The 25250-nt window shown below is 37.8% G+C and overlaps 1 protein-coding gene across 5 annotated transcripts in view; it reads right to left on the bottom strand.

Moving 5' to 3' along the window:
* The window catches only part of HMCN1 (hemicentin 1), a 482162-nt gene that overhangs the window by 12791 nt on the left and 444121 nt on the right, over positions 1–25250 (bottom strand). For 4 of the 5 annotated variants that reach the window (XM_036234517.1, XM_036234518.1, XM_036234515.1 and 1 more), the window contains 15 exons: positions 23244–23414; positions 22904–23074; positions 22098–22268; positions 21757–21927; positions 18855–19004; positions 18439–18576; positions 17298–17419; positions 15986–16223; positions 10744–10806; positions 9610–9729; positions 8667–8801; positions 6213–6326; positions 5511–5636; positions 3320–3448; positions 759–1109 (listed from right to left, as the gene is read on the bottom strand). In XM_036234517.1, the coding sequence (XP_036090410.1) occupies positions 759–1109; positions 3320–3448; positions 5511–5636; positions 6213–6326; positions 8667–8801; positions 9610–9729; positions 10744–10806; positions 15986–16223; positions 17298–17419; positions 18439–18576; positions 18855–19004; positions 21757–21927; positions 22098–22268; positions 22904–23074; positions 23244–23414 (2370 nt within the window). The remainder of the gene's footprint in view (positions 1–758; positions 1110–3319; positions 3449–5510; positions 5637–6212; positions 6327–8666; positions 8802–9609; positions 9730–10743; positions 10807–15985; positions 16224–17297; positions 17420–18438; positions 18577–18854; positions 19005–21756; positions 21928–22097; positions 22269–22903; positions 23075–23243; positions 23415–25250) is intronic. The other variant, XM_036234516.1, reaches the window with a different exon arrangement.

Consider the following 25250-nt stretch of genomic DNA (forward strand, 5'->3'; position numbering starts at 1 on the left):
GCTTGATGACATGCAAATGGTGAGTACTCACAGCAAACTGAATTAAATGAATGACAGATGGTAATGTTGGCAACTTAACAGAAAACAAGGTCTCACTCCTTAAGCTGGAAATGATACTTCACTTTTGCAAACAAATTTCATGAAAGACTTGTGAGTTCGGATAAAGATACTGAACAGCACATATTTTAGAGTGACAGAAGCAACTGAATTTTGTCCTGTCTCAGATGATCTTTTCAGTGACATACCTGTATGCAAAATAGTCAAACTAAAACATTTCATGGGGAGTATGAGACAATGGTCAGCACAGTGTTGGTTGTCACGGGGAACAAGCAGTCGAATGAACAGCTGAAAGCTTCGCTTTTAACCCGTTGCTTTGGCATCAATCAGATGTAGCCATAATTATGGTATTATATTATGTGACAATATACAACTTTTTTTTTTTAAATATATATATATTCCAGATGCCACTGAAATTTATTTTTATATATCATAAAATTTAGTAACACTTTCAGGGTGACCAAAAACACGATCTAAAACGATAATCAATTATTAGAATGCGCACATGTAAATACATCATTTATTCGAATAAAATTTGTAACAGTTTCAGGTGTTAGAGTAAATTTCTTGAAACTCAGTCATCCCAGGTTTGAGAGTGGATGTAGCTCACTGCACCCAAACTATTACAGGTGCTGTACAAATGCTCAGACTGGTCCATAAGTGAGCCCACAGAAAGGAAATGTAATACGGCTGACATTTACCTACACACGTGTCATGGCTTGCCTCAGAGCCTTCAGGGCAAGTTTTCCTAATAGTCCTTCTAGTCCTGGAGAAAGATGCTCTGCTGTTTCTATACTCTGAGTAGGAGCTGTAGAGATGTGAGTACTGTCTGTAATGCTGTTGAGGTTGATAGTTGTTTCCCACGGGGGAGAACCGTGCAAGGTTATAGCTATTGTACTGAGTGCCATAATTTGGCAGCCTCTCCAATCCAGCGCAAGATTTCCCATCCCCTAATAAATGTTGTCTTGATGGACAGGTACACTTGAAGCTGCCAGGGGTGTTGAAGCATTGATATGCACAAGGCTTAGGCATTTGTTCACACTCATTAATGTCTGCTCGTGTGCCATGATACATAAAAAAAGAGAGAAAAAAAAACACACACACGTATACACACAAAACACAGGAACAAAGAATCAGTCTGTGAAAAACTGAAGACATTATGTTACCCTTTAAAGCTAGGAATACGGTAATTTCTCAACTGTTGTGAACTTTTGAGAAAGCATTAATTGTTCAGCGGGGAACATATAGGAAGATTCTATGATTCTCCCTAAAGATTGCTTCACATATACAGGAGAAACGTAAAGAATCATATGGGAAAATGTGGTCTTGAATTCAGAAAAACTAGAGTTCAGAGCTAGTACAGATCTTAATTCTGTTGGTGGAGGTTCTCAGAACACAGTCACATCACTAGTTTGCATTTAATTATAATATTGACCACTAGCACCTCTCATCTTTTATACATTTATAAGTTTCAGATGCAGGGATACTGGTATGACTACAAACATTTTTATTTTATTTTGTCTCTTTTGAATCAATAATTATTAATTAATAATAAAACCAATTTTGTTTTTTACAAAAATTAAAAAAGAAATAAAAACAAAGTAATTTCTTACTAAGGTGTAAACTCATAAAGTCTATAAAATTAAAAGAAGTTATTTTTCTTTCTATTTCTAGGTCAACACAGAGTATATACTTGTAACTTTTCCTGTAAATAGGAAAAGTGTATGAAAATCAGAGATCAAAACCAAATTCTTTAATTTATTATCATAGTTGCATGAAAGAAACATAAATAAGTAAAATAAAAGAAGCAAATTTTGCTATAAAAATTATTTTAATAGGCAAAAGTTAAAAATGAACAATGGCCCTACCTTCTTCATTGATTTATTGCCCAGTCCAGTCCCTGACATTCAACTTCTGGTCAAATTAGTAAACCAATAAACACGTTTCACTCTGGTAGGTCACTGTTATGACCGATTGAGATGTTAAATTATATATAAATTACAATATCTAAATAAAACACTATGCATTTCTGTTATTAAAAAGTGTTTATTTATAAAGGGGTTTCTAGTAAAGTATTACTTTGAACATTTGCTATGTGCAAAGTACTATGCTAGGTACTGCATAAAGACTGAACTAAGTCTGTGGGAGAATTTGCTACAAATAATTATTAAGTAGATAATCAAGGTAATCAATTTTAAAAGCACAGCACGCAAACCGGAAGCCAGTATTCAAAAGTCCACACAATTTTTTGCTGCACTTAAATATTCTGAAAAGGAATAGAGGTCAGGTTCTTAATTTAATAAAAAGTATATGGTTACCTTCTTACAGATATTTTCTATTATCTGTTATCTGCCTTACTTTAAATTCAATTATAACTAAGGTGGAAACAAATAGGCAATTGGTAGACTTAAATGAGATATTCTTAGCATAGGGGATGGCACGTAGTAAGCATTAAATATGTGGTAAATAATGTCATAATTATCGATTTGCTTAAATTGTGTTCACATTTTAATCCCTCATACCTAAACATCCACATTACATCCAAGTATACTTCATGTTCAAATTAAATGTATACATGCCAACATTTATATCATGTGCATAGAAAGATAATCAATGAGATAATATTCACAATTAAGCTGTCATGGCAATTATGTCAGAACCTCACTTTGATATGCAGAATATATAGTAAGCTCTCCACAGAGATTACCACTTGAAATGTTAGTATAAATCAAACTCAATATTAAGTACAGTTGACCCTTGAACAGCATCAGGGTTAGGGATGCCAAACCTCCATGCAGTAACAACATTAGTGTATAACTTTTGACTCCCTTGATACTCAATCATCTTTTAGTATCTGCAGGGAAACTTGTTCTAGGGCCACAGCAGATACCAAAATCCACGGATGCTCAAGTCCCTTATAGAGAACAGGATAGGATAGTGCATAAACTCGGCCCTCCACGTCCATGAATTCCCAGCTGCTGGATGCAAATACTTTTTTTGATCAGCGGTTGGTTGAATCCGTATATGCAAAACCCAGGGGTACGGAGGGCTGACTGAATACTTATTGAAAAAAATCCACACGTGAGTGGACCCACGCAGTTCAAACCCATTATTGTTCAAGGATCAACTGTAATTCAAATCATTATCAATTACTTACGAATCTATCTAATCGCAGCAAGACAGCATTTGAGGGTAGTGAGTGGCAAGACTAGGTAACTACATGAGTAGCTTTATTAAGCAAGGAGAGTTCCTGCTAACTTACCCATACAGGGTCTTCCCACTCCTTGAGACCGGTAACCTCGCGGACATACACAGCGATAGCTGCCTCTTGTATTCTCACATATCTGGTTATATCTGCACTGATGGGTCCCATCTTTACATTCATCGATATCTACAGACATGAAGGCAATAAAGAGTAGTAACATCCCCTCTTGCAAAACCTAATATTTAAAGTGAGTATTCTTTCTAGAATTGTTGAAGTTGCATTTCTTACCATGTGTTTGAGATATGGAGTCAGAAAACCTGGTTTCAAGATCCAGCTCTGCCACTTCCTAACTAGCTACTGTTCCTCCTCTTGTTTCTTTCTATGGAAAGGGTTTTATTCTCAGCTTTTTGTTTGTTTTCCCTTCTCTATACTTCCTCCTCCTTTGGCCAGCTTATTCACACTAGTGAATCTAGTACGCTTGCTGATGTAGATTTAAAGCAACAGTAATGCATTGCTTCTTGTCTCCAGCGCCATATTTCTAGCTGCTGGCTGGCCATCTCCGTCTCCATGTTTTACCAGGACTTCAAACTCAGCATGTCTCCAATGTCTTACCATTGCCCCCTTGATTATGGTAACAACATTCTTTGTCCCCAGTCAACCAGGCTGGCTGCAAATGTTATCATGAACTTGTTCTCTCAGCTTCCAACATTGAGAATTCTGCTTCCATCAATCAAACCCACATATCCCCATTTTCCATTTCCACTTAGCTATATTTTTGTTGTACTTCTTAAACAATCTTCTTATCTTTCAGCTCATCTCATTTCTAATTAATCTTATACATAATTATGAGACAGTAGTCTTAAAATTACGCACAACTGCACATGGTGCTCTGAGTTGGCTACTATTCTTAGGTGTTAAAAAATATATTGACCTTTCTCCACAGAACTGAAAAAAGTCTCTGAAATATGATAGTCCAATTCCTCCTGCCCAGTTGTGTGTTTTTTAAGTAGTATACTACACTTCAACAAGTATCAACGACTGGTCAAGTTTCTTTCATTTGTATTTATACACTCCCCCTACTCATATTATTTAGAAACAAACCCAAGACATATTGTAATTTTATTAACAAATATTTCAGAAATTTTTTAAAAGTCCCATTTTAAACATGAGAAACTTAAACTCAAATTTCCGTGTCATCTTAGGACTCTCTGTTCAAGGACAGACAGCTGCGAAGAAGGAAGGATGGATTTCAACATGTCGTCTCTAAGTCGGGCTCTTTCCCCCTTGAACCGGGCTTGTCTTCTTTCCTTTTTCTACCACCTCCATGACATTCCAGTCAGGGCTATGTTTAAATGTGATCACCTCCATGCCGCTTCTGATAGTCACTCCTGTGACATCTGATCACTCTTTTGAGTACCCTCGTACAATTTATTTGTACCTCTTTTGTGATGTTTTATTCTGCCTTGTATTATAGTTTGTTTTTTTCTTTCGGTGAAGGAAGAAGAGTTTGTCAATCTATCCCAGTAGATTGTAAGCACATGAGAGCAGGAATACTATTTGTTTCATTTGTGTAAATCATGCAGCTTATAGTTCTGGTAGCTATGGAGCATGGTATAAAACAGGCATGTTGATAAGAATCTTGGGGAGAAATATAATTTAATTTATTGTCCAGTCACTGATTTGTAATTTAAATGTTTAGTTCTAAAATAATTATATTTTGCACTTTTATTCAAATTATTTTTTATTTTTTAAATTTATTATGGTGACATTGGGTAACGAAATCCAGTGTTTCAAGTGTACAGTTCAATAGTAAGTCATATATATATTACGTTGTGTGTTCACACATATATATTTTGAACTTTTAATTCTACAAATTTTTTCTCAACCCTCCTACAAAATTCTAAACATATATGTTAAATTTACTATTAGAAATAATGTGAGATTATTAATTTATGTGGCTATTAAACTATATGAACCAAATTATCTAACTGATGGGATCTCAAAATGGTCATAAGTCACCACGGTCGCTTCTACTTCCTGCTATAGCCGTGACCCTGGGACTTTGGAGCTCAATCATGCTAAACGTTGGGGATAAAATAACGTATGGAAAAAGAACAATTTCCTTGTTTGTTTGTTTGTTTGTTTTTTTACTCAAATTTTACTCACATCATCAGTTTTATAAAGGGAGGCCTTACTTGACTGGTCGGTGGTAAATGGACCTCAGTCATTGAAACGGCCGGGCACTCACCAATGCAGCTTCCGTTCTCTGCTTTGGTCATCCCATTTGGACAGAGATCGATGCACTTGTAGCCGCCGCGGGTGTTTCTGCAGTGCTGATCGGGCCTGCACACGTTCTGTCGACACTCGTTCACATCTTCGAGAAAAGACAAAGGTCATGCGGATTGAGAAAACGACTTCTTCAACTTCCCGCAGACATTATACTTCGGGATTTTAAGGATATTATAAACTAATGTAGATGTGGACTGTATCATGTCAAGTTAAAGTGTTTAAATCCATCAAGGTACATAACACCTTTAATTTTAAAACAGAATAATAAAAATAAAAAAAAATCACTTCACAGGGTTAGTAGCCATACCAACCATTTCTTCTTCCTAGAAAAATAAAAACTATATATATATATATATATATATATATATATATATATACCCAATTATTATATATAGCTATACGTGTATATATTATATAATGTTCTGTGAAAACTGATAAATATAATAGAGGAAATATTTCAAGAATGGTTATGCAATTAGAAAATAAAACCCCTAAAGCACAGCATTTGCTTCCATTTTATTTATTTTTGTATAGATGATATATAGGATACATAGCAGGTATCCTATCTAAAGCTCAGGCTCAGGGCATAGCAAAGGGTCCAGATCAGACATTACTAAGAAGTTACAAAGATGTTATTCTGAATTCAAAGGCCTTTTCTTACCCATGCATTTTCTGCCTTTGAGCTGATACCCAGGTTCACATCCACAGTGAAAACTTCCTATGGTGTTGAAACAGCGGTGGTGACAGGGGCTGGATTCTTGACATTCATTAATATCTACCGAATAGAACGGAAATTTCATTTTATTCATTAGGACACTTGAATTCATTTAGCCCAAATGTTTAACATTTTAATGATCTTTGATCATTATCATGTTTAAGATGTTCTCTAAAACTAAGCCAATATAATCGCTCTCATATAATCTGCTAGATAATTGACAGGCGTAATTGCTGGAGAGGGGATCTCTCTTTAGTTCTCCTCAAAGGTAGACACTTGGAACCATGTCGGCGCAACACACCTCTAGCTATTTTACCATGTACTTTGCATTCCTGCTTCTAGAAAGTTTCAGCCCTGGAGTGTTGCTGACAGACTGGAATATGAAGATAGGAAAAAAATAAACAAAAGCTAGGGTCTTCTGTAACATATTTTGCAATTGGCCTTTCGTTCCCATTTTTGCTGCCTTTATCACCTTGAGCCTCACTAGCAACTTTCGCGTTTCTCTTTGTCTGTAGTCACTGACAAATGAATCTCCCCAAACACCATCTACGTCATAGTGTAATAAAAAAGGGGAATGAATGCCCCAAACTCGTGTCCACTTGTCCTTTTTTTTGTACCTTCTTCCCTCTCTTCCCTTCCATTCCCAGAGGAAGAGAGACCTTTTTTCCCATTTAAGAAAAGCCCCTCAATAGGAGCTTTTCAGTTCTGTAGCTCATGTCCTCCTTCCTCATCGAAACGAGGACTGTGGTCCATGGATCATTCCTTCCTCTTGTGTATTTTTAAACTCCTTCCTCCTACTGTCATCTTTCCGACAACCTCAGAGACATAATCAAATTTTCCCACCCTAACAAAATCCCTTTCCTGGGTCTACACCCATCTCAAGCTCCTCCATTTCTCTGTTCTATTCCAAACCCTTCAAAAGAACAATCACCACATTCGGGCTCTTCATGTTCTCACCTTTCACCCCCAAGCTCGAGATCGCCAATGTCTTATTTCGTATTTGTTTTCTATTTGAGACTTTTAATTTTTCAAAATGTGCATATGTTAACATAAATACACAAATGCGATCGTATACTTTCAACCAGATTTTCATATACGTTTTCCTCTTTTGTTAACCTCCCTTATCCCTTTTTACCCCCTTGTGCACCACAACCAACATATATTAACAATCTAGCATAAACAACAACATAACTCTTCTACATACACAAATACATCTCTACCTAAATGTATAAATCCATTTCTTTTTTCTTTGGTTATTGTTTTCTAGTCACATAATCTTTTCTATGTAAGTTACATATACTCTCCTACATCTTGATGTTCTCATTAACCAACACCTTATGGAAATTCCTCTAAGCCAAAGGGCTGAGCTCCATTCTACTCTTAATGGCCGCACAATGGTTCATGGTGTTGATGGTCTATAATTCCTTCATTCCTTGTACTATTAATGGGCATTCAGTTTTGTATCCACTGTTTCTGCCTCTGTGAAAATCCTGACAGCAGCTTTAGTCATAACTGATAAAACTTGGAAGCACCAAGGCATCCTTCAGTAGTTGAAAGGATAAATAAACGGTAGTTCACTCATGTAACGGAGTATTATTCAGCATCAAAAAAGAAATGGGCTATTGATCCATGACAAGACACATTGGAAACTTAGATGCGTATTACGAAGTGAAAGGAGCCAATCTGAAAAGACTATATACTGTATGGTTCCTACTATATGACATTCTGGAAAAGGCAAAACTATGGAGACAGTAAAATGATCAGTGGTTTCCAGAAGTGTGGGGGGAGAAGGGATAAGCAGGTTAAGCCCAGAAGATTTTTAGGACAGGGAAACTATTCTGTATGATACTGTAATGGAGGATGCATGTCATTATTCATTTGTCAAAACCCACAGAATATGCCAAGAGTGAATTCTAATGTAAACTACGGACCGTGGGTGACGATCACGTGCCAGTGCAGGTTCACCCCTGGTAAAAAATACACCGGTCTGGTGCAGGACGTTGACAGTGGAGGAGGCCACGCAGGAGTTGGGGCAGGGTGCAGATAAGGAATTTCTTTACCTTTTGCTCAATTTTGCTGTGAAGCTATATAGCAAAATCGCTCTAAAAATTATATCTATTAAAAAAGTCCTGCAAAAATATTTTCGTAGTCGTATGCAATGGAGTTTTATGAAATAGAGTCTATTAATCGTGCTGTAGAATCTCTTCTCTCAAATGTAAAAGGCAAATGCTGTTATTCACAAGTATTTGTGTTGCAAATACTTAAAACAGTCATGGAATATTACATCCAAAAATCACATCAAGAAGCTTAACCTATAAAAAGGATACTTTAATGATTCGAAAGGCAGGGGGTCTTAATGCTTAGCATAAGAAGATAAAGCAAGGGCCTCCAATTTTATACCTTGACAACTCAGCCCATCAGAGGTTCTTCGAAAGCCAGTTCCACAACGGACCACACAGCGGTAGGACCCGATGGTGTTGTCGCAGTCCTGACCAGCATGGCAGGTGTGTCCGCCCAGAGCACACTCATCAATATCTGCAACACAGGGAGTCATTCAGTCAAGGGGAAGAAAACCAACCTCAGAACCTGCTGCGAAACGGGGGTAAGAAAGGCAATGAAAAGCAAGAATTCTGATTTTTTTGATTGAGTCATTTCATGTGGGTTAAATGGCTGATGAACTTACAGCAGCATGGAGCGATACCTTCACAGACCAACCCATCTATCAGACCACTTAAAAATGAGGGACTTTAAAAAATGTACTTCTTTTTTTCTGAGAATCTCATTTTTTTCAGATGTAAAGTAAGGCACTCCATGAAAGCTTTTCCTCTCCACTCCTAAAACCCTACTCTTCCTCTCTTTTGAATTTAGAAGAGGGCACAGAGGGACAAATCCTTTCCTCTTTTCATTATTTTTTTATATTATAAAACTAGAGTCTTACCCAGTTTTCGCTTTGAAGCATACTTAGCATCTGACAGAAATGTGTTTTTTATTCATGCTCCTGAAGTATTACCAGGATTGTATAATTTACTTAAATTCTTTACAGTCTCATCACTGTAAAATGAGTGTGGTAACCGTCCTGCCTGTCTCCCCTCACTGTGTTGTGGGGAGTGAATGAGTCACTTACAGGTCTCCCTGTCCCAGCCGCGCCCCATGTGAGGACAGTGTGTGAGCACTATTCCTTCTTTCTCGCTTTCTCAGCCTAATGAAGGTCTTCTCTGCTGCCAGGTGGGGGCAGAAAGAGCAGGAAAGAGGAGCAGGGGTCTACCACACTCTTCCTAGGACAGACGTGGTCACGACCTGTTGCTGAAACATGTCTGTCAGATTTAGCGGGATGAATAAGTACCCTGACAAGTTCTCCCATCCGCAGCTATGGTGAGGCCTTTAGAGCAGGAGCAATGGTAGGTCCCCACGGCATTGTGGCAGATCTGGGAGCAGGGATTCCCTGTAGCACATTCGTCTTCATCTAAAAGAAGAAACAAAAAAGGCCCAGTTAGCACGTGCACCCCCTGCTGTCCAGGAGTTTTTAAAGTCAGTGAAAACAGTTGTTTCAAGAGGCCAATGAATTAAATCGAATATGAAAGAAATGCCCCAAGTGCCACAAAATGTTAAGGCTGAATAAAAATGCATTCTCTTTTGTATTACGAATTATCTTTGATAGTCAATAGATGTTTAGATTAATTCTCAAACAATGACGATGAAAACTAAGATATAATCACCATTTACTTTGACCTCAATGCTTTTTACCTACCTTAACTCTCCTTGTTCACAACCTTCCAAGGAGATAAGTATTTTTATTACTATCCTCATCTGCATGATAAAACTGAGGAGCAAAGAGGTTAAGTCAATTGCCCAAGGTCACACAGGCCCCGAATTTGAACTTGGCAATACAGTTTCTAAAGATCACCTTTTACCACTAAGAGGCACTGCCTACCAGCGAAAGAAAGGCCCTGCAGATGGAAACTTGAGCTCCTCGAGCCATTTCCTCAGCTGTTTACTTATTTGTGACCCTCTTGTGCTGGCACTTGGATGAGACAAGGTGGTTTAGTCATTAGTCTTCCACCCACAGTCCTGCCCTATCCTATGACTGGGCACTTCTAGGATTAGGTGACTTAGAGTTGAATTACTCCTGCTTCGTGTCTATGGCATTCAAGTGGCCAGACAGAGTCTGGTTTTGTCCCTGTGCTCACTCTGCCTCTATACTCGACTATGACCCCTGACACACTTGACTGTGGCCAAATTGAAAGAGCATGGGCTTTGTAACGATCTTAAATTCAAGTTCAGCTCTGCCACTCGACAGCTGAGTGATCTTAGGCACTCTACTTAACTTCTTTACATCTCAGTTTCCTCACCTGTAAAAAAGAACATTTACAGGACATTGTGATGATTAAATTTCTAGCAAAATGGCAATAGATGTCCATTAAATGGTGTCCATTAACGCTTTAATATGTAAAAATGCATTATTTATTCCTATACTTACCAGCACAAAAGGGTCCAACTGAGTCCAAGGCAAACCCGGAGGGACACTGATTACTGCGATCTCCTACCACAGACAGAAAAGCAAAATTCACCGGCTGGTTGGTTGGAACGTCAGCCCCGTTTCTTTCCAGTACAATCTTCCTCGGGAAGATATACCAGCGATCGAACATGCACAGCACAACAAATCCAAGAGGGGGAAACGAGCAGGAATGAAAACCTTTCCTGCTTCCCAGCCAGGCACTAAATGAATCACAGTCCTGAGATTGTTGGCAAGTGGCCATTGGAAGCAGATTTTCAGTTTAAGTTGTTTACATTAATCAAAAGAAAATTAAATGAACTTATTCTGTGATAATGAAAAAGGACCTGAGATCAACGTGTATGCCAGACCTAACCACAGGCAGAGTCCTAGTCTTCCAGCCATTACTTACTGTTTGTTCTAGAAGTAGAAATGTTATTTTCCAGGCACTTAACTTATGCCAGTGAAAAACAGAAACGCTAAGGAAGAGAGCCTCTCCTTTTGTGGATCTCATCCATTTGCAATATAAAGCAGCTGGGTCAACGTCCCTATGTGTGACCAAGTGTTGTCCTTTCTCACACAGCGAAAGTAAGAGGAAACAGGCACATTGTGACAGAATAGATTTAAGTTACAAAAACTACGTTAACAAGAATAAACAGGTTAGTTAGGGAATCCCTTTCCTTAGAAAGTCACTCAGTCTTGACCCTAAGCAGTTTAGCAAATTATTTTTCAAACATTATTGACCTGCAGAAACTTAAATGAAACTAATTTTTCAAGTTACCAAAGTAAAGTACATACACAACACACACACACACGACTTAAAAGTCGTTAGTGAAGCTTTATTTAATTCATATCATATATTCAGTTCATATTCAATCTCTTAGAAATTTAGATTTTTCTTTCAATTCTAAATGCATGAAACTATTTTTATTATTGTTTTAGGTGCTTTTCATAGAGGGCACCTGAGCATTAGCTAATTTTAAAGATTCATTCTACTCTGGAGAGTCTCTGATTATAATATTGCTTGGTCCCTGCTGAGGACATAAAACTATTCAAAACTGTTTTGTATATTTAGAGGGTAAAAAAAAACACTACTCCAATGAAACTATTTTCTTGCCTGGAAAACTGAAGTCCTACTTGCTATTTCTAAGTAACCAAACGTCTTAAAACCTCGAAGAGAAAGCAGGGGTTCATGATCCATTTCTACCCTGTCTATAAAAATGACCCTGAGAGCATCCGAGTCTTCTTGCACCTGTGAGGGGAGGGGAATAGGATGGATGGAATAGAATCACCTCAAGCAGACTGCTGAACGATTACCAAATGTGTCACAGGGTACTGTGAGCTCCATGTGCTTTATTTCGTTTAAACCTCACAACAACCTTACTCTCTCATCATAACCAATTTTCAGATGAGGACTTAGAGACTGAGGTCATGTAAGTTGCCTGAAGTCAAAGACTTAATGGATACAGGAGCAAGAATTTAGATGCAAATCTGTGACTTTTATCCACTGAACTCAAGAATGCAACACAGGTGGTGATTATAATTCATGCTTCCTTTTTATTTATTCACTTATCCTACAGGCCTTAATCCAATCAGCACGTTGTGTAGGGCACTGTGCTGGGGATACGATTGTGGAAAAACTGTGTCATATAAACACGGTAAGTTATTATCTGATAGCAGCCTTAGATTTTTGGTTCTAAATGGGGAGTGGTATCTTCCATTAGGTAGTATTTGTGAAGATTTTTGGGAGATATTTTGGTTGTCATAATGATAGAGAGGTCTATTAAAATTTAGTGAGAAGGGCAGACTTCAAGGCAGGTTTAAAACCCTGCAATAATGATGCAAGATGAAGATTTGTCCCTTGCTCTGAAAGATTTTCATGGGAAGCCGGAGAGCTGTTTATAATTACTAAGGCTAGAACGCATCTTCCACATATTAAATATTTTTGTATGATTAAGATATACAATAAATTTTCTAAGAAAGCTACTGTCATGTAAATTGATGGTTGACTACATATTTTTTTTTTTATTCAGACCATTACCAAGAATTACTTGATATTTTTAAAAAACATAACAGGGCTCCATATATAAGTTCAGCCATATCTCACCTTGTACTGTAGTAATGTCTAAAGATTTTCATATTGAAATACATCATATTTTGTTATAAACTCTTTTTATTCTTTATATGAAAGTCTGTTATTTTGAATTATATTAGTTATTTTCCTTTTGACAGAGTAGGGGTAATACAAAATATTTGTTTGTATATAGTAATATAATTGTAAAAACTTTGAAAAGTAACCTTGTCCCTTGGAACGAACTATTACCAACATTTTGATGTTTTCCCTTTAATCACTTTTGTAAGTATACACTTCAAAATTTAAGTTAGGCTCTTTCACAGACTAACAGCCAAACTTCACTGATCATAAAATCTCTTGAAGAGCTTATTAAAAATATAGACCTATTGGTCCTATTACCCAGTCTAAATTGCCAAGGAAGAAGACTGGGAATCTGCATTTTTAACCAGGATAAAGGTTTCCTTATAGTCACTGTGGCGTGGACAACTCAGGTTGGGATTGTATTGTGCATGTGCGACTTTTCAGGTACTATTATGTCACGTACATTCTGTTTACAGTACACACTGTTTATAGTTATATTGTCAATACCTAGAATACACAGTAGGAACTCAACAAATGTTCTGAAATGAATAAATGAGCTAAATATTCCTTTAAATTATTTTAATGACCATTTAAGAGTTTCTCATATAGCTGTGCCATCATTTACATATTTAGCTTTACTTCTAGGACATGAATTATTGACCGTTTCTGTGATTTGAGTGGGCAGACTTTTAGAATGAGATAACTAAAAAGATGTGACTATTTGAAAAGCTACTGATACATACTGCTTTCTAGAAATGTCAAACAAATTTACAACCTCTGCTGGCAGTGTACGAGGGCATTCATTTCCCCATCCCTCTTCAATCCTGAGTGATTCATATTTTTTAATCTCTGAATAACTGAAAAATGGTACCTCATTATTTCGATGTGCATTTCTTTGCTTATTGATGATGTTAAACAATTTTTCACATTCATTTTGTCATTATTGCTTCTTTCTTTGTACATTTCTTGTTCATAGCCTTTATGTTTTTTTCTATTAGGGCGTTTGTCTTTTTCTTATTGATTTTTAAGAGCCTTATGAATATTAAGGTTAACAGTAGTTGTCCATAATACGTACTGCAAATATTTTTTCTTGGTGTATATTTTACTTTCTCAATTTTGTTTTTTGTCTCCCATGAAAGTCTTTAAAAATTTATTTGTAGTTTTATTTACTTACCTTTTCCTTTGTTGTTTCTGACATTTTTATCGTTTAATTCATCAAATTAAACATATTTTAAAATTATATTTAAAAATCCATTTTATTTTAAAGACATATATTTAAAAAAAAATCATATTGATTTATAGTGTGAATTCTCTCGATCAGTAGTTTCCAAATACCAGTGCGCAGATCAGATATATGACAATAATTTAGGGGCCATTAAAAGTACAAATTCTCGGATATTACCTTAGCCTAGATAAACCAAAATCTGAACTTTCATCAGACTCTCTAGGTGATTCTACTGCACTGTAACCATCGTTCTAGTTTAGATCCAACAGCAGAGAAAGAACTTTCTGGTTAAGCAACCAAGAATGCAAGCCTGCCCCCTGGTGGCCATGTAAAAGGAAACTGCAGGTATATAACTGAAAATCTTGGGAAAAATGTCAATAAAAAATGGACACACGTGTCGGATGTAAGTCTTACAAATATAGTATATAAGGACAGTAAGGGGTTTTAAATGTCCTATAGTGTGCTTCCTTCTATTGTAGGACCCAAATCTCCAACACCACCCTTACAGGTATCATGAGACCTTCAAGCCATTTCAGGCTTAGAGGATTATACAACTGTGTAAAAACTGTACATGACTTTTCAAAATTCAACTTAATTCCTCTAGTCCCATATGGTGTAAATTCATTTTTAACCAAAGTCTTGCACCAAGTTATCTTTTTTTTTCTTAATTATATGGAGTACTAGAAAAAGCAGAAACAAGTTAGATGTGAAAAGCAGGCATTATTGAGGAAGAGAAAACATAAAATCCTTATTCCAGAGGCTCTTTTCTTTTTCGTCCGAGTGACCTGGTCATGGTGACAAAAGTAAAACGAGGCGCTGGTGGTGACATGTGGGTGGAGGGGATGTCGGGCTCCGGGCTCCACTGGCTATGAGGCTTCGAGAATCTGTCATTATGTAAACGAACATGATCGCATACTCCTAGATCACAATGATCTCAAATTTAATGAAGCAGTTCTGACTGAAGAAGAAAACAGTCCTACCCACATGGAGGCAACTAGGAGTAAGTGGAAAGAATAAGATTTTAGCGTATGATAGAATAAAATGATACCATTTAAAATCTACCTGGATCTATTTTAGGAAAGCCAGTACAGAGCAAAACGTATACGCGTACAAGGCCAATAAGTCATTTTAAGCGTACTCAGAAACTCAGAAGTTCACAGTTAGTCATTCAAACAGTGTCTACTACATAGTAGTATTTCTACATGCGGGTATTTCCTACCATCGAAACCCCATGGAATGCTAACTGTCATGATGATCCATATGGAGGAGAAGGAAACCTCGGGATACAGGCACGTCCAAGACCCACAGAGCATAGGAAGCCTGTCGAGATCAAGGGTTGTAGAACTCTGCTTGGAAAGTGAAAAGTGGTTCAAAATTATAACCTCCGGGAACAAAAAATGACAGCTGGAATCCTGATTACTGCTGCCTTGCTTTTAAAAAATGGGAAACTTTTTTTGGGACTAGTTTAAGATACGCCTTGACATTCCATTTTAGGAATTTAAAAACTTCTTTGGCAAAATATAAAATTCAGAACAAGAATAAGTGGTCTTTATTACCTTCAACAAAATCATTTGGATGGAGCATATATTTTTAAACTTCATTGCGCATTTGGAATAGACTAACGACTCCACTATGCGATACGAAGAAGCACCTTAGCAAAGCAAATGTAACAGAATCCCCACTGGACTGGCTTAACCACTGGGTTAACTACCACAAAACAGGCGACATACACGAATAACCTAATGTCGTCGTGTTTGGTCTATGTCTTAACATCCTTATTTTGAATGGCACCAATGCAATTCATTGACTCTTTTGGCTATATCTGGACTCTCCTTCAAGCAAATTACCTTTTGAAATTGAAGCGTGAATTTTAAAACCCAATGTCTCTTCTAACTGGTTGTAGTCGGATTCCACAGAGGACGCGTGAAGCGTTTCTACCAAGAAAGGCATTCTTCCCCGTGCCTGGTCATAGGAAACGGTGTGGTTCCACGTGTAGGGGACGCTGATGCCATCGACGGTGAACAGCTGGGTTGAGTAGGCGTACAGCTGCCCAGGGCCTGTTTGAACGTAGTCCTCCGTGTAATCCTGAGGAGGACAATATAGATCAATATAGATTTGGGGATCGACATGGCTCATCTTGGTTTTATTTTTTTTGGGGGGAGGGGGCATAATGAGATGCAGAATGAGAAAAAAAGCCTTGGGTGCTAAAATGTACATAGTTCTAGATAAAATTGTAATTGTACAGTAGTGGTCAGGAAATAAAGTTTGAACTTTTTAATTACTACATTAATTTCATAATTTTACTGTCATAAATTATAGTTTAATAAAGGACTCAAAGTTGTAGGTCAAGAGTAAAGAGAAGATGTGAAAGGGTGATTGATATTACTGTTTAATTTCAGAAACTTTGGGTGATACACAAAAACTTTTCTGCAAGAGTTAGTATTTTCTTTGTAGAAGATTAAACAAGTGACTTAAGTGAACATAGCGGTGATTGGTCCTGATAAGCAGGTCCTGATAAAATCACTAAGAATTTGTGAAGACTTGCCCCTGAAGACTTTTTTAAAATTAAATTTATTGGGGTAACGTTGGTTAATAACATTATATAACTTTCAAATGTACAAAATTATAATTTGACATCTGTGTATTCTATTGTATGCTTCCCATCCAAAATCCAGTCTCCTTCCTTTCCTGGTATTTGACACCCATTACCCACTTCACCCTGCCCCCACCTCCCTTCCCCCACTGGTAACCACCATTCTGTTGTCTGTATCTATGAGGTTTTTTTTTTATGTTAGTTTACTTGTTACTTTTCATTTTATATTCCACATGTAAGTGAAATCATACGGTTCTTGTTCTTTTCCATCGGACTTATTTCACTTAGCATAATATTCTCAAGATCAATCCATGTCTTCGCGAATGGCAATTATTCATCTTTTTTTATCCATTCATCCATTGACGGACATTTAGGTCGTTTTCATGTATTGGCTATTGTAAACAAAGACCAGATGGCCATTTGCAACCTCAGTGATTTAAACATTTACTCCCCAAAGTAAACAAGGTGAACTACACAAGTTTTCTGTGTTCTCTGTCTGATTCTGTGACTCCTACTCTTACCATTATTCCAATAAACAGCAAAAGTGAGTTATCCTGACATTTTACCTTTACGGTGACTTCAGCAGGTGACTGGAGCTGTAGGACATAGCCACTCACAACAATATCTAACAGTAAAGCGCCATCGGAATCCAAGCCCCGAGCGATGTGAGTCATCCGTAAGATTTCTCCTGGGAATTACAGCACATTCATTTTAACAGCAGAAACTATACGGTTTGTGTAAGCACAGGGCAGATTTACCTGACATCCAGTTCAGCTGTGTTATTTTACTTAAAGCTTGAATAGACATAGACAATGAGGAAATTAAATCAGTACTTAGTCCCCAAATTAAGGTTAAGCTTTTGATTTTTGTCCTAAAATCTCTTTTTATGTGGCAAAAAAGTAGCATATGATTATGTGAAGGATTCCACACTTTAAAATCACAAGCAATAGCAAGGCAGTTCTACAAAAATGGATTGGCTCTGAGAAAGGACAGGTAGCTTCACCAGGCAGATTGGAAATAACCACGCATCTGGCCATACAGTTTTGTTCTTTCTGATGTTTCAAGAGTAGCAAAGGGACATCTTAGTAAGTGGATGGCCATGAAGAAACCCTGAGTTGTTTAAAGCTGTGTCCTCCGTCAGTGCGTCTTCCTTAAAGATCACCGCCACTGAGGCTGACCACCTTTGAGGAGGCTTGAAATGGAGGTCTATAAAAACCTGTATGTACTTGCAAAGAGTCATGAATAGCTAATACATATTCATCGAGATGAAGGATAAAGCGAAAAGCCTTTAGATCTGCTTGTTTTATTTCCATCTTTTTGATAAAGAATCTCTATAAGGTATTCTAATCGAATCTCAGGTTCATAGACAATAGCCTTTAATTAAGAGCAATGACTCATTTTCCTACTCTGTTTGGCCTTTAAAACTTTTTCTAAGGATTTATGAAGAAAATAGAGAGAAAACATGAGAAAAGTTTGGAGGTATAAAATCACTATGCTGTTTGAAAACACATGGCCCCTTAGAGACCCATGTCGGCAAAAATTTACAGGAAATTATGAAATCGCTTTTTTAGTATTTATGATAAGATTACATCAAAACCTTTGAAACGATTCTCTGTGGGAACATATAAGGTATTTTTCTTAACCACTAACTTTTAAAGCTATCATATTTTTTATAGTAATAGAATATTAAGTTCAGCTGGCACTAACCAGTTGCAAATTCCACTTGGGTTTCTCTCTTGAAGACCGCATTGGTGAGGGTAAAGCCATTGACTGCTTCTCCTATTTCCTTTGCCGTTGTCCAATAAATGGGATTTAAAATAGAAACTATCTTTCTCATTGCTGAGCCTAAAGAAAAAAGGACAAATAAAGTGACGAAGCACAATATTTATAGGTCATTGTTATTATTGTCCTTGAAACATGTTATTCATAAGGATGAATCCCAAATAATCTTGAAAAACAACAAAATAAATACTAGTATCACATACGTCCTTAAGGACTATTATATGGATCCTTTAGTAGTAGTATCTTCTAGAAATTTTAAGTGAGATAATAAGATGAAGAACAATATATATCAATTTTTAAAAATAGGCTCATTAACAACGTTTACAGGCTAAGAGACTTACCAAGACTGCGAGGTACATTGGTAATTTTGGCATGTATTATCTTAGTATCAGAGGTAGGACTATCTGTTACTGTGGCGTTAAGAAAAGCAATTCCAAATTCAACATCATTAATATTTCCAATAACACTTCCTCTGGCTCGCTGGGGCCCACCTATTGGGGGAAGGAAAAACATTCCTGGATAAGGAAATAATTTCATCAACATTACATGGGAGAAAAGAAGGCCAGTATTCAGAGATGCTACAAATCTTCTCTCGAACATTTAAAAAGATCATATGACATCTGAATTTAAGAGTGCAATAAATAAGCTTTCAAAACATTCTACTCTCATGTAACACTCATCGTCCCACATAAATCTAGGATCCTTCCAATCTATGCACATCATAACATTATTTCACAATCCAAAGAATACAATCAGTACCCAGTCCCAAAGCCAAAATAAAGTGTGTGTTTGTTGATGGTGATGAAATGATGATAATAATGAGAGCTTATTGAGCATGTCATGCACTACGGTAAGCTCTTAATGTGTGTTAACTCTTAATCCTATCGAAATCCTGTAAGGTGGTTTTAAATAGGCACAGTTTGCAGACTAGGTAAAGTTCAGAGAAATTAAGTGATTTTCCCATCACTATATTGCTGGGACGAGGATCCGAACACAGATGTGGTTGGCATCAAAAGCCATGCTCTTCTATCTATTGCCTCCTTCATGGGAGCAGAGAGGGAAAGGTGGGCTCACCAATAAAATAAATCTTCAGCCTTCTGATAGGTCACTATCAACACGAAAGTGGCACATGTAAGGGATATTGTGAACATGGGTTCCAGACCAAGGGCTTATCAAGTTCTTCACGTTATATATTTGAAAATGCTTAACTTGAGAAAAATTCGAGAAGGATACTGTATTTTTAATAGTGCTGCAAAATTCATACCAAGACAATCAGATTGAAAAACAATTATACAAAAGTATCTCTGTAATAATTTTATATGTTCTTTCCATTGTTCAACAAAATTACTGCTTACTAACACAGAAGAGGTGGTTAAAGATTATTTCTTAAATGAATTGCATGCTTTGTTAAGAGAGAGAAACATATTGGAAAACAGCTTATACTGAAATTCATAAATATTCATTATTCAATGCCTTTTAATTGAATATATTTTAAAACAATCACTAGTTGTTTCAGATAATGTTATCACGTATTATACACGGGGGAAAATATGACTGTATTCAATCTCAAAAAAATCAATAAGTACAGTATTTCATCATTTTAATTTGCATTACTTTGATAATTATCATTTTGGTTCTATTGCCTCACAAAGGAATTTGAATCCTGGTGTTCAGCAGATGTCTCCCAGTACTGGCTACCTAGCTGGAATCCTCGAAACTTTCTGCTAAACTCTATAATCCAAATTTGTCACTGGGGCCCTTGTACCACCAGAGGTTGAATGAAAAATGCCTTAACTGAAACTAGAATCATCACCATGCCTACATGTTAGAGCTTCAAAATCCTTGGTGATCAGTTGACATGTTGAGAAGAATTACTGAGCAGTTGACCGATACACTCTTGTAGCATGTCTAGATCCCATAATTTCAAAAAATTTTCTGTTATGTTCTTTATTTTTGTTTTATTTTACTTTTTTCTATTAAATTTATTGGCGAGACATTGGTTAATAAAATTATATAGGTTTCTAGTATATAATTCGACAATACATTATACGTATATTTTATCGTGTGTTCATCCCTCAAAGTTAAATTTCCTTCTGTCACCATAGATTGAACCCCCTTTACCCTAACCTACCTTCACCCTCTCCCCCACTTCTGTCTGGTAACCACTAAACTATGTCCATGTCCATGAGTCTCTGTTTGTTTATCCTGTTCATCTGTTGCTTTCAGTGTTAGATCTCACATATAGAAGAAATCACCTGGTTCTCAACTTTTTCTGGATGACTTATTTCATTCAGCATGATAATCTCAAGACCCACTCACGTTGTCACAAATGGCAGTATTTCATCTTTTCTCATGGCTGAGTTGCATTCCATTGTATATAGGTACCGCATCTTTATTGAATCATCTACTGGAGGGCCCTTCCATTGTTTCCATGTCTTAGCTGCCGTGAATAACGCATACATCTTTTCATGTGACTCCTTTCTCTTTCTGGGCCTTCTTAGTTTCCAGGGACACTTTATTTGTAAAGCAGCCCTTAAGAGTTGGAAAGTCAGCAGTTTCTCAACACTTCAGTAATGTGAGACTGTTATCTTCGGTCTTCTCATAGCCCTTAGAAAGTCTGTCCTCTGAGACAAGTACCCTTAGTTTTATTCCCCATCTCTCAGGACTCCAGAAAACCCTTTCCGTGAGTTTTAGAATTCCGACTTTGTTCCTTCTGAATTTTTACTTTACATACAGTATCTGGCCAGGCAGCATGACTTGAGTTGTTGAACTCTCCCTAAATTTTTTCCTGGAACAGAAATGGCCTCCATTTTACGTTCCACGCTATCATCCTCCATATCTCCATCTGCAGAATAACAGCCTCCAAGTGTGTGTTTCCGCTAGGTATTGCGTTTCGGCTCTGCACTCGTTTTTCAGGCTGGAGTCTCAGCCTGGCTCTCCCTGCTCTTCCACGCCTTTTCACCCCCCAAGCCCACGACTGGTATTTACAGCTCTAAAGACCATGTCCTTTGACAAGGGAGCCTGGAAGGGGAGGGGGTGGGCAAGCAGAGGCTAAAATCCAGCATGAGCTTTAGTATAGAGCTGCACCAACTAGAGGGCGAAAAGTGCATTCTTCCTAAATCTTCTTTCCACAGTTGGCGCTGTTTTGTATTTTGTGGGCTCAGAGAGACACCCTTTTCAATTTGCAGACAGGCTGTAAATGTGCTGGCAATGGTCCTGCCTGAGTCTGATGCCATTGCTCACCTGGGCACGCATGCACATTGCATCTGGACACCTGAGTAGCGTCTCCTGGGCAGGGGCGACCACCTTCAGATGGCTCTGGATTGTCGCACAGCCGTTTCCGAGTCTTTTCACCTCCTCCACAAGAGGCAGAACACGGTCCCCAGCCATGCCAGCTTCCCCAGCTCCCATCCACTGTGAACGAGGATGAAATGGTCAATGGTAACAAATCGGTCTTAAAGTTTACGCTTAGGGTGACCCTGCCCACGCGACTGTCATTTTAAGATCTGACATGAGGGGGCTGCTGAAACGAACACTAAATAAAACGCTTTACTCGTTCTATTGCCAGGAGTCGGAGAGCTCACCAGGACACATGTCAGTGTTGCATTGCTGGATCTGGGAGTCTGGCCCCCCACAAGCTCTTCCTCCGTGGGAGGGTCGAGGGTTGTCACACGTGCGGTACCGCCGCATCTGGCCTCCATTACACGACCGACTGCACGTTCCCCAGCCGCTCCAGGGACTCCAATTACCATGAGCTGCAACACAGAACCATTGGACAAGTGCTATCAATGACTTTCATCCAAAAAGGATGAGAAAACTCCCCCCGGGAACTGACAAGAAACACACTGATCCGTAAGCAGGCGACTTCCAAAGGTAGATGGTTTAGCTGCGGTTTTGAGCACAAACTGGGTTTATATTCCGGTGATTGTGCAACTCCATTTAATATAAATTTATTGAGTCTTTTCATGTTCCTTGAGCTGAAGGATATGAATGAGACCAAGTCTTTGCTCCTCCTGAGTCAAGGCTATAACATTCAAGATACGATGGATTCAGATACTGCTAGTCTCTAAGCATCTAGCTGGTGACTGAATGAAGGCAAAGAGCAGTTCGTTTGCCTCCGTAAAGGGATCATCAACATCATTAACAATTAGCATGAAAGGGTGCCCTTGTCCTTGCGCTCTGCAGCTGGTCCAATAGAGCAAATGAAATAGGACGCAGCAAATCAATTACGTCTATGGTATTATACAGACATCACAGCAACCATACAACATTTTGATAACCTAAACCAAAGGGAGACGAATGGAGCAACAGAATATATAACTTTAAGGACTTCGAGCCATAACGGAACTTTAAGAAAGTATAACGTTGACTCACTATTTCCAACACTCACTTGGACAAGGGTCACTATTGCAAAAGTCACTCTGGACATCGCTCCCTTCACATTTGCCTCCTCCATACTGTGGAACAGGATCGGAGCAGTCCCTGGTTCTCTGTCTGGCACCTCCTCCACAGGACACGGTACAGGCACTCCAACTGGCCCAGGTGGCCCACTTGCCATCAACTGGATTAAGGAAAAACATACGTGCTCTGTTACTACTTACAAATGAGCAGGTGAAACTCTGGGCACTGTTAGGCAGAGTGATGATCTTATCGACACTGAGTCTTATCGACATACTACCTAGATAAGAGGTAGATGTTCACTGAGGGTATAGACACTGTACTTCTCTTACCTGGACAGTGTCTTTCACTGCACACCTGCATCTGTGTTTCTGCTCCGTCACAGTAGGATCCATCAAACGATGGTGGTGGGTTGTTGCACAGTCTTGTTCTTGTCTGGGTACCTTTCCCACAACTTTTGCTGCATACACCCCAAGGCTGCCAAGTGCTCCATGCTCCATGAACTACAAATATTCCAAGAGGCAAGAGTTTTAAGTCACAGAATGATGTTTGTTAATGAAACCAAATTATACAAGTAAATTAACTCAATGATGAGTTAAATCAGTCCAGACTCTAAACTAATTGAAACTGAACCAAAGAAAACATAAATGATGTTCTTCCTTTCTCCTTCTGTTTAGATTTTCATGGGAATTAGTGTCTGCAGGGACAATCAGAGGCTGTCTAATGCCAAAATAAATGCTTAAAATTATGCGAAGGACTTTTTTTATTAAAATAAAATTTAATTAAACTACCATATGTAAACACAATCTGAGTTTTTAAATGCTAGGTAAGTACTTGTCTGTGTTCTGGGGAAAGTGGAAGGGACCAGAAGCTTTGAAGCCAGGCTGTAGAATGGATTGGGATGGGGGTATGGACCACTCACAGTTTCCACAGTGAAAACTTGTACCACAGGCTGCAAGAGCACATCTTTAAGCCTGACCCTGTTCTATGTTTAAAAATATACTTGGATATTTCGACGAAAAAGTAATTTGCACAGTTATTAAGTTTTTGAAAATATTTTCTCCATTACATAATGATGTCCATGAATTAAAAGTTCTGAATAACACACTCGCCTGCTTCCGAAATGGGAGAAAAAAAATTGACCAGCATCTCCCAAGGAGCGACATCAAGGCCTTCCATTTGGTAACTAACATATTACACAATCTGAGCACAGGGCTGAGCAGGCGTACGCTCCTCACCAGAGGCATGGGCTGAGGCTCAGCGTTATGCTTTCCCTTACGTATAAATCAGTGTCAGGTGATACTTGTGCTTTTAGGGTAATTTCTCTATGTGGGGTTCATAAGTATGTTTTTGTGGTCACCCAGTTCAACCAAGACACTGACCAAAATAGGGCCTTAAGATCTGTGTCTAAATAATCTTTTCACTACCTATAAGACGCCAAAAGAGTAAGTTGAAACCTAAGTAATAAAATCATCATCTGGCTGCTTTGTTTAGAAAATATTTTAAAATTCTTCTTGCATTTTCTTTTCATTGACTGTTTTCTAATCGAGTTGACTACATATCCTTATACTTTCTAGATACAGGTAAACACAGTCAGACAAATTTATTTCAGCCAACAAGAATTTGCACTAAGATGTATTTGAGTAAACTTAAAGAGAAAGAAGAAAGCCTTTTAATCTGTAGCAAATATTGCTCAAAACTACTTCTTTATTAATTCAGGTTGTTGATGCTCACAGTCTTTATATCTGGACTATGTGATTTAAAAAGTTCTGCTCTTCCCATTATTTTCATAAATTCGATTTTTAAGGCTGTTGATTAACAAAAGCCCACACCTTACAATATAAACTCTTATAGCACAGATGCATTTTTTTATTATTGGAGGATTACAACTGGGTGATGCTTATCCATTTATTTTCTATACAGTTTCTATTATATATAAATAGAGGGTTTTAGCTGAAAATCTTTTATTTTTTAATCAATACAGAAAACCTTAAGCGGAACTGAACTTCATGACATAAAATGTGATCGAGATGAAATGTTTCTTCAATATTAATGGAATGATAACGAGAAAAAGGGAGAAGGCTAATATAAAACAGAAAAGGCTTAAAACACCATGTATTTAATACCAAAGAAGACAACTATGGAGGCATTAATGTATAAAAAAAAAATGCAAAGTGTAACAGATGAATTTGTTGCTACACTACGTTGCAGTTCCGATTCTGAAAAGGCAATAGAACACAGTGCTAAGGAGCTGGGTCCCTGGACCACGTGCCCCGAGACTAAATAAATCCTTTGCCCTCAGTAACTGAAAACCTAGATGAGTTACGGGGCTTCTGTGT

This window comes from Rousettus aegyptiacus, unplaced genomic scaffold (genome assembly GCF_014176215.1).
Source record: "Rousettus aegyptiacus isolate mRouAeg1 unplaced genomic scaffold, mRouAeg1.p scaffold_m13_p_17, whole genome shotgun sequence".
Lineage (NCBI taxonomy): Eukaryota > Metazoa > Chordata > Mammalia > Chiroptera > Pteropodidae > Rousettus > Rousettus aegyptiacus.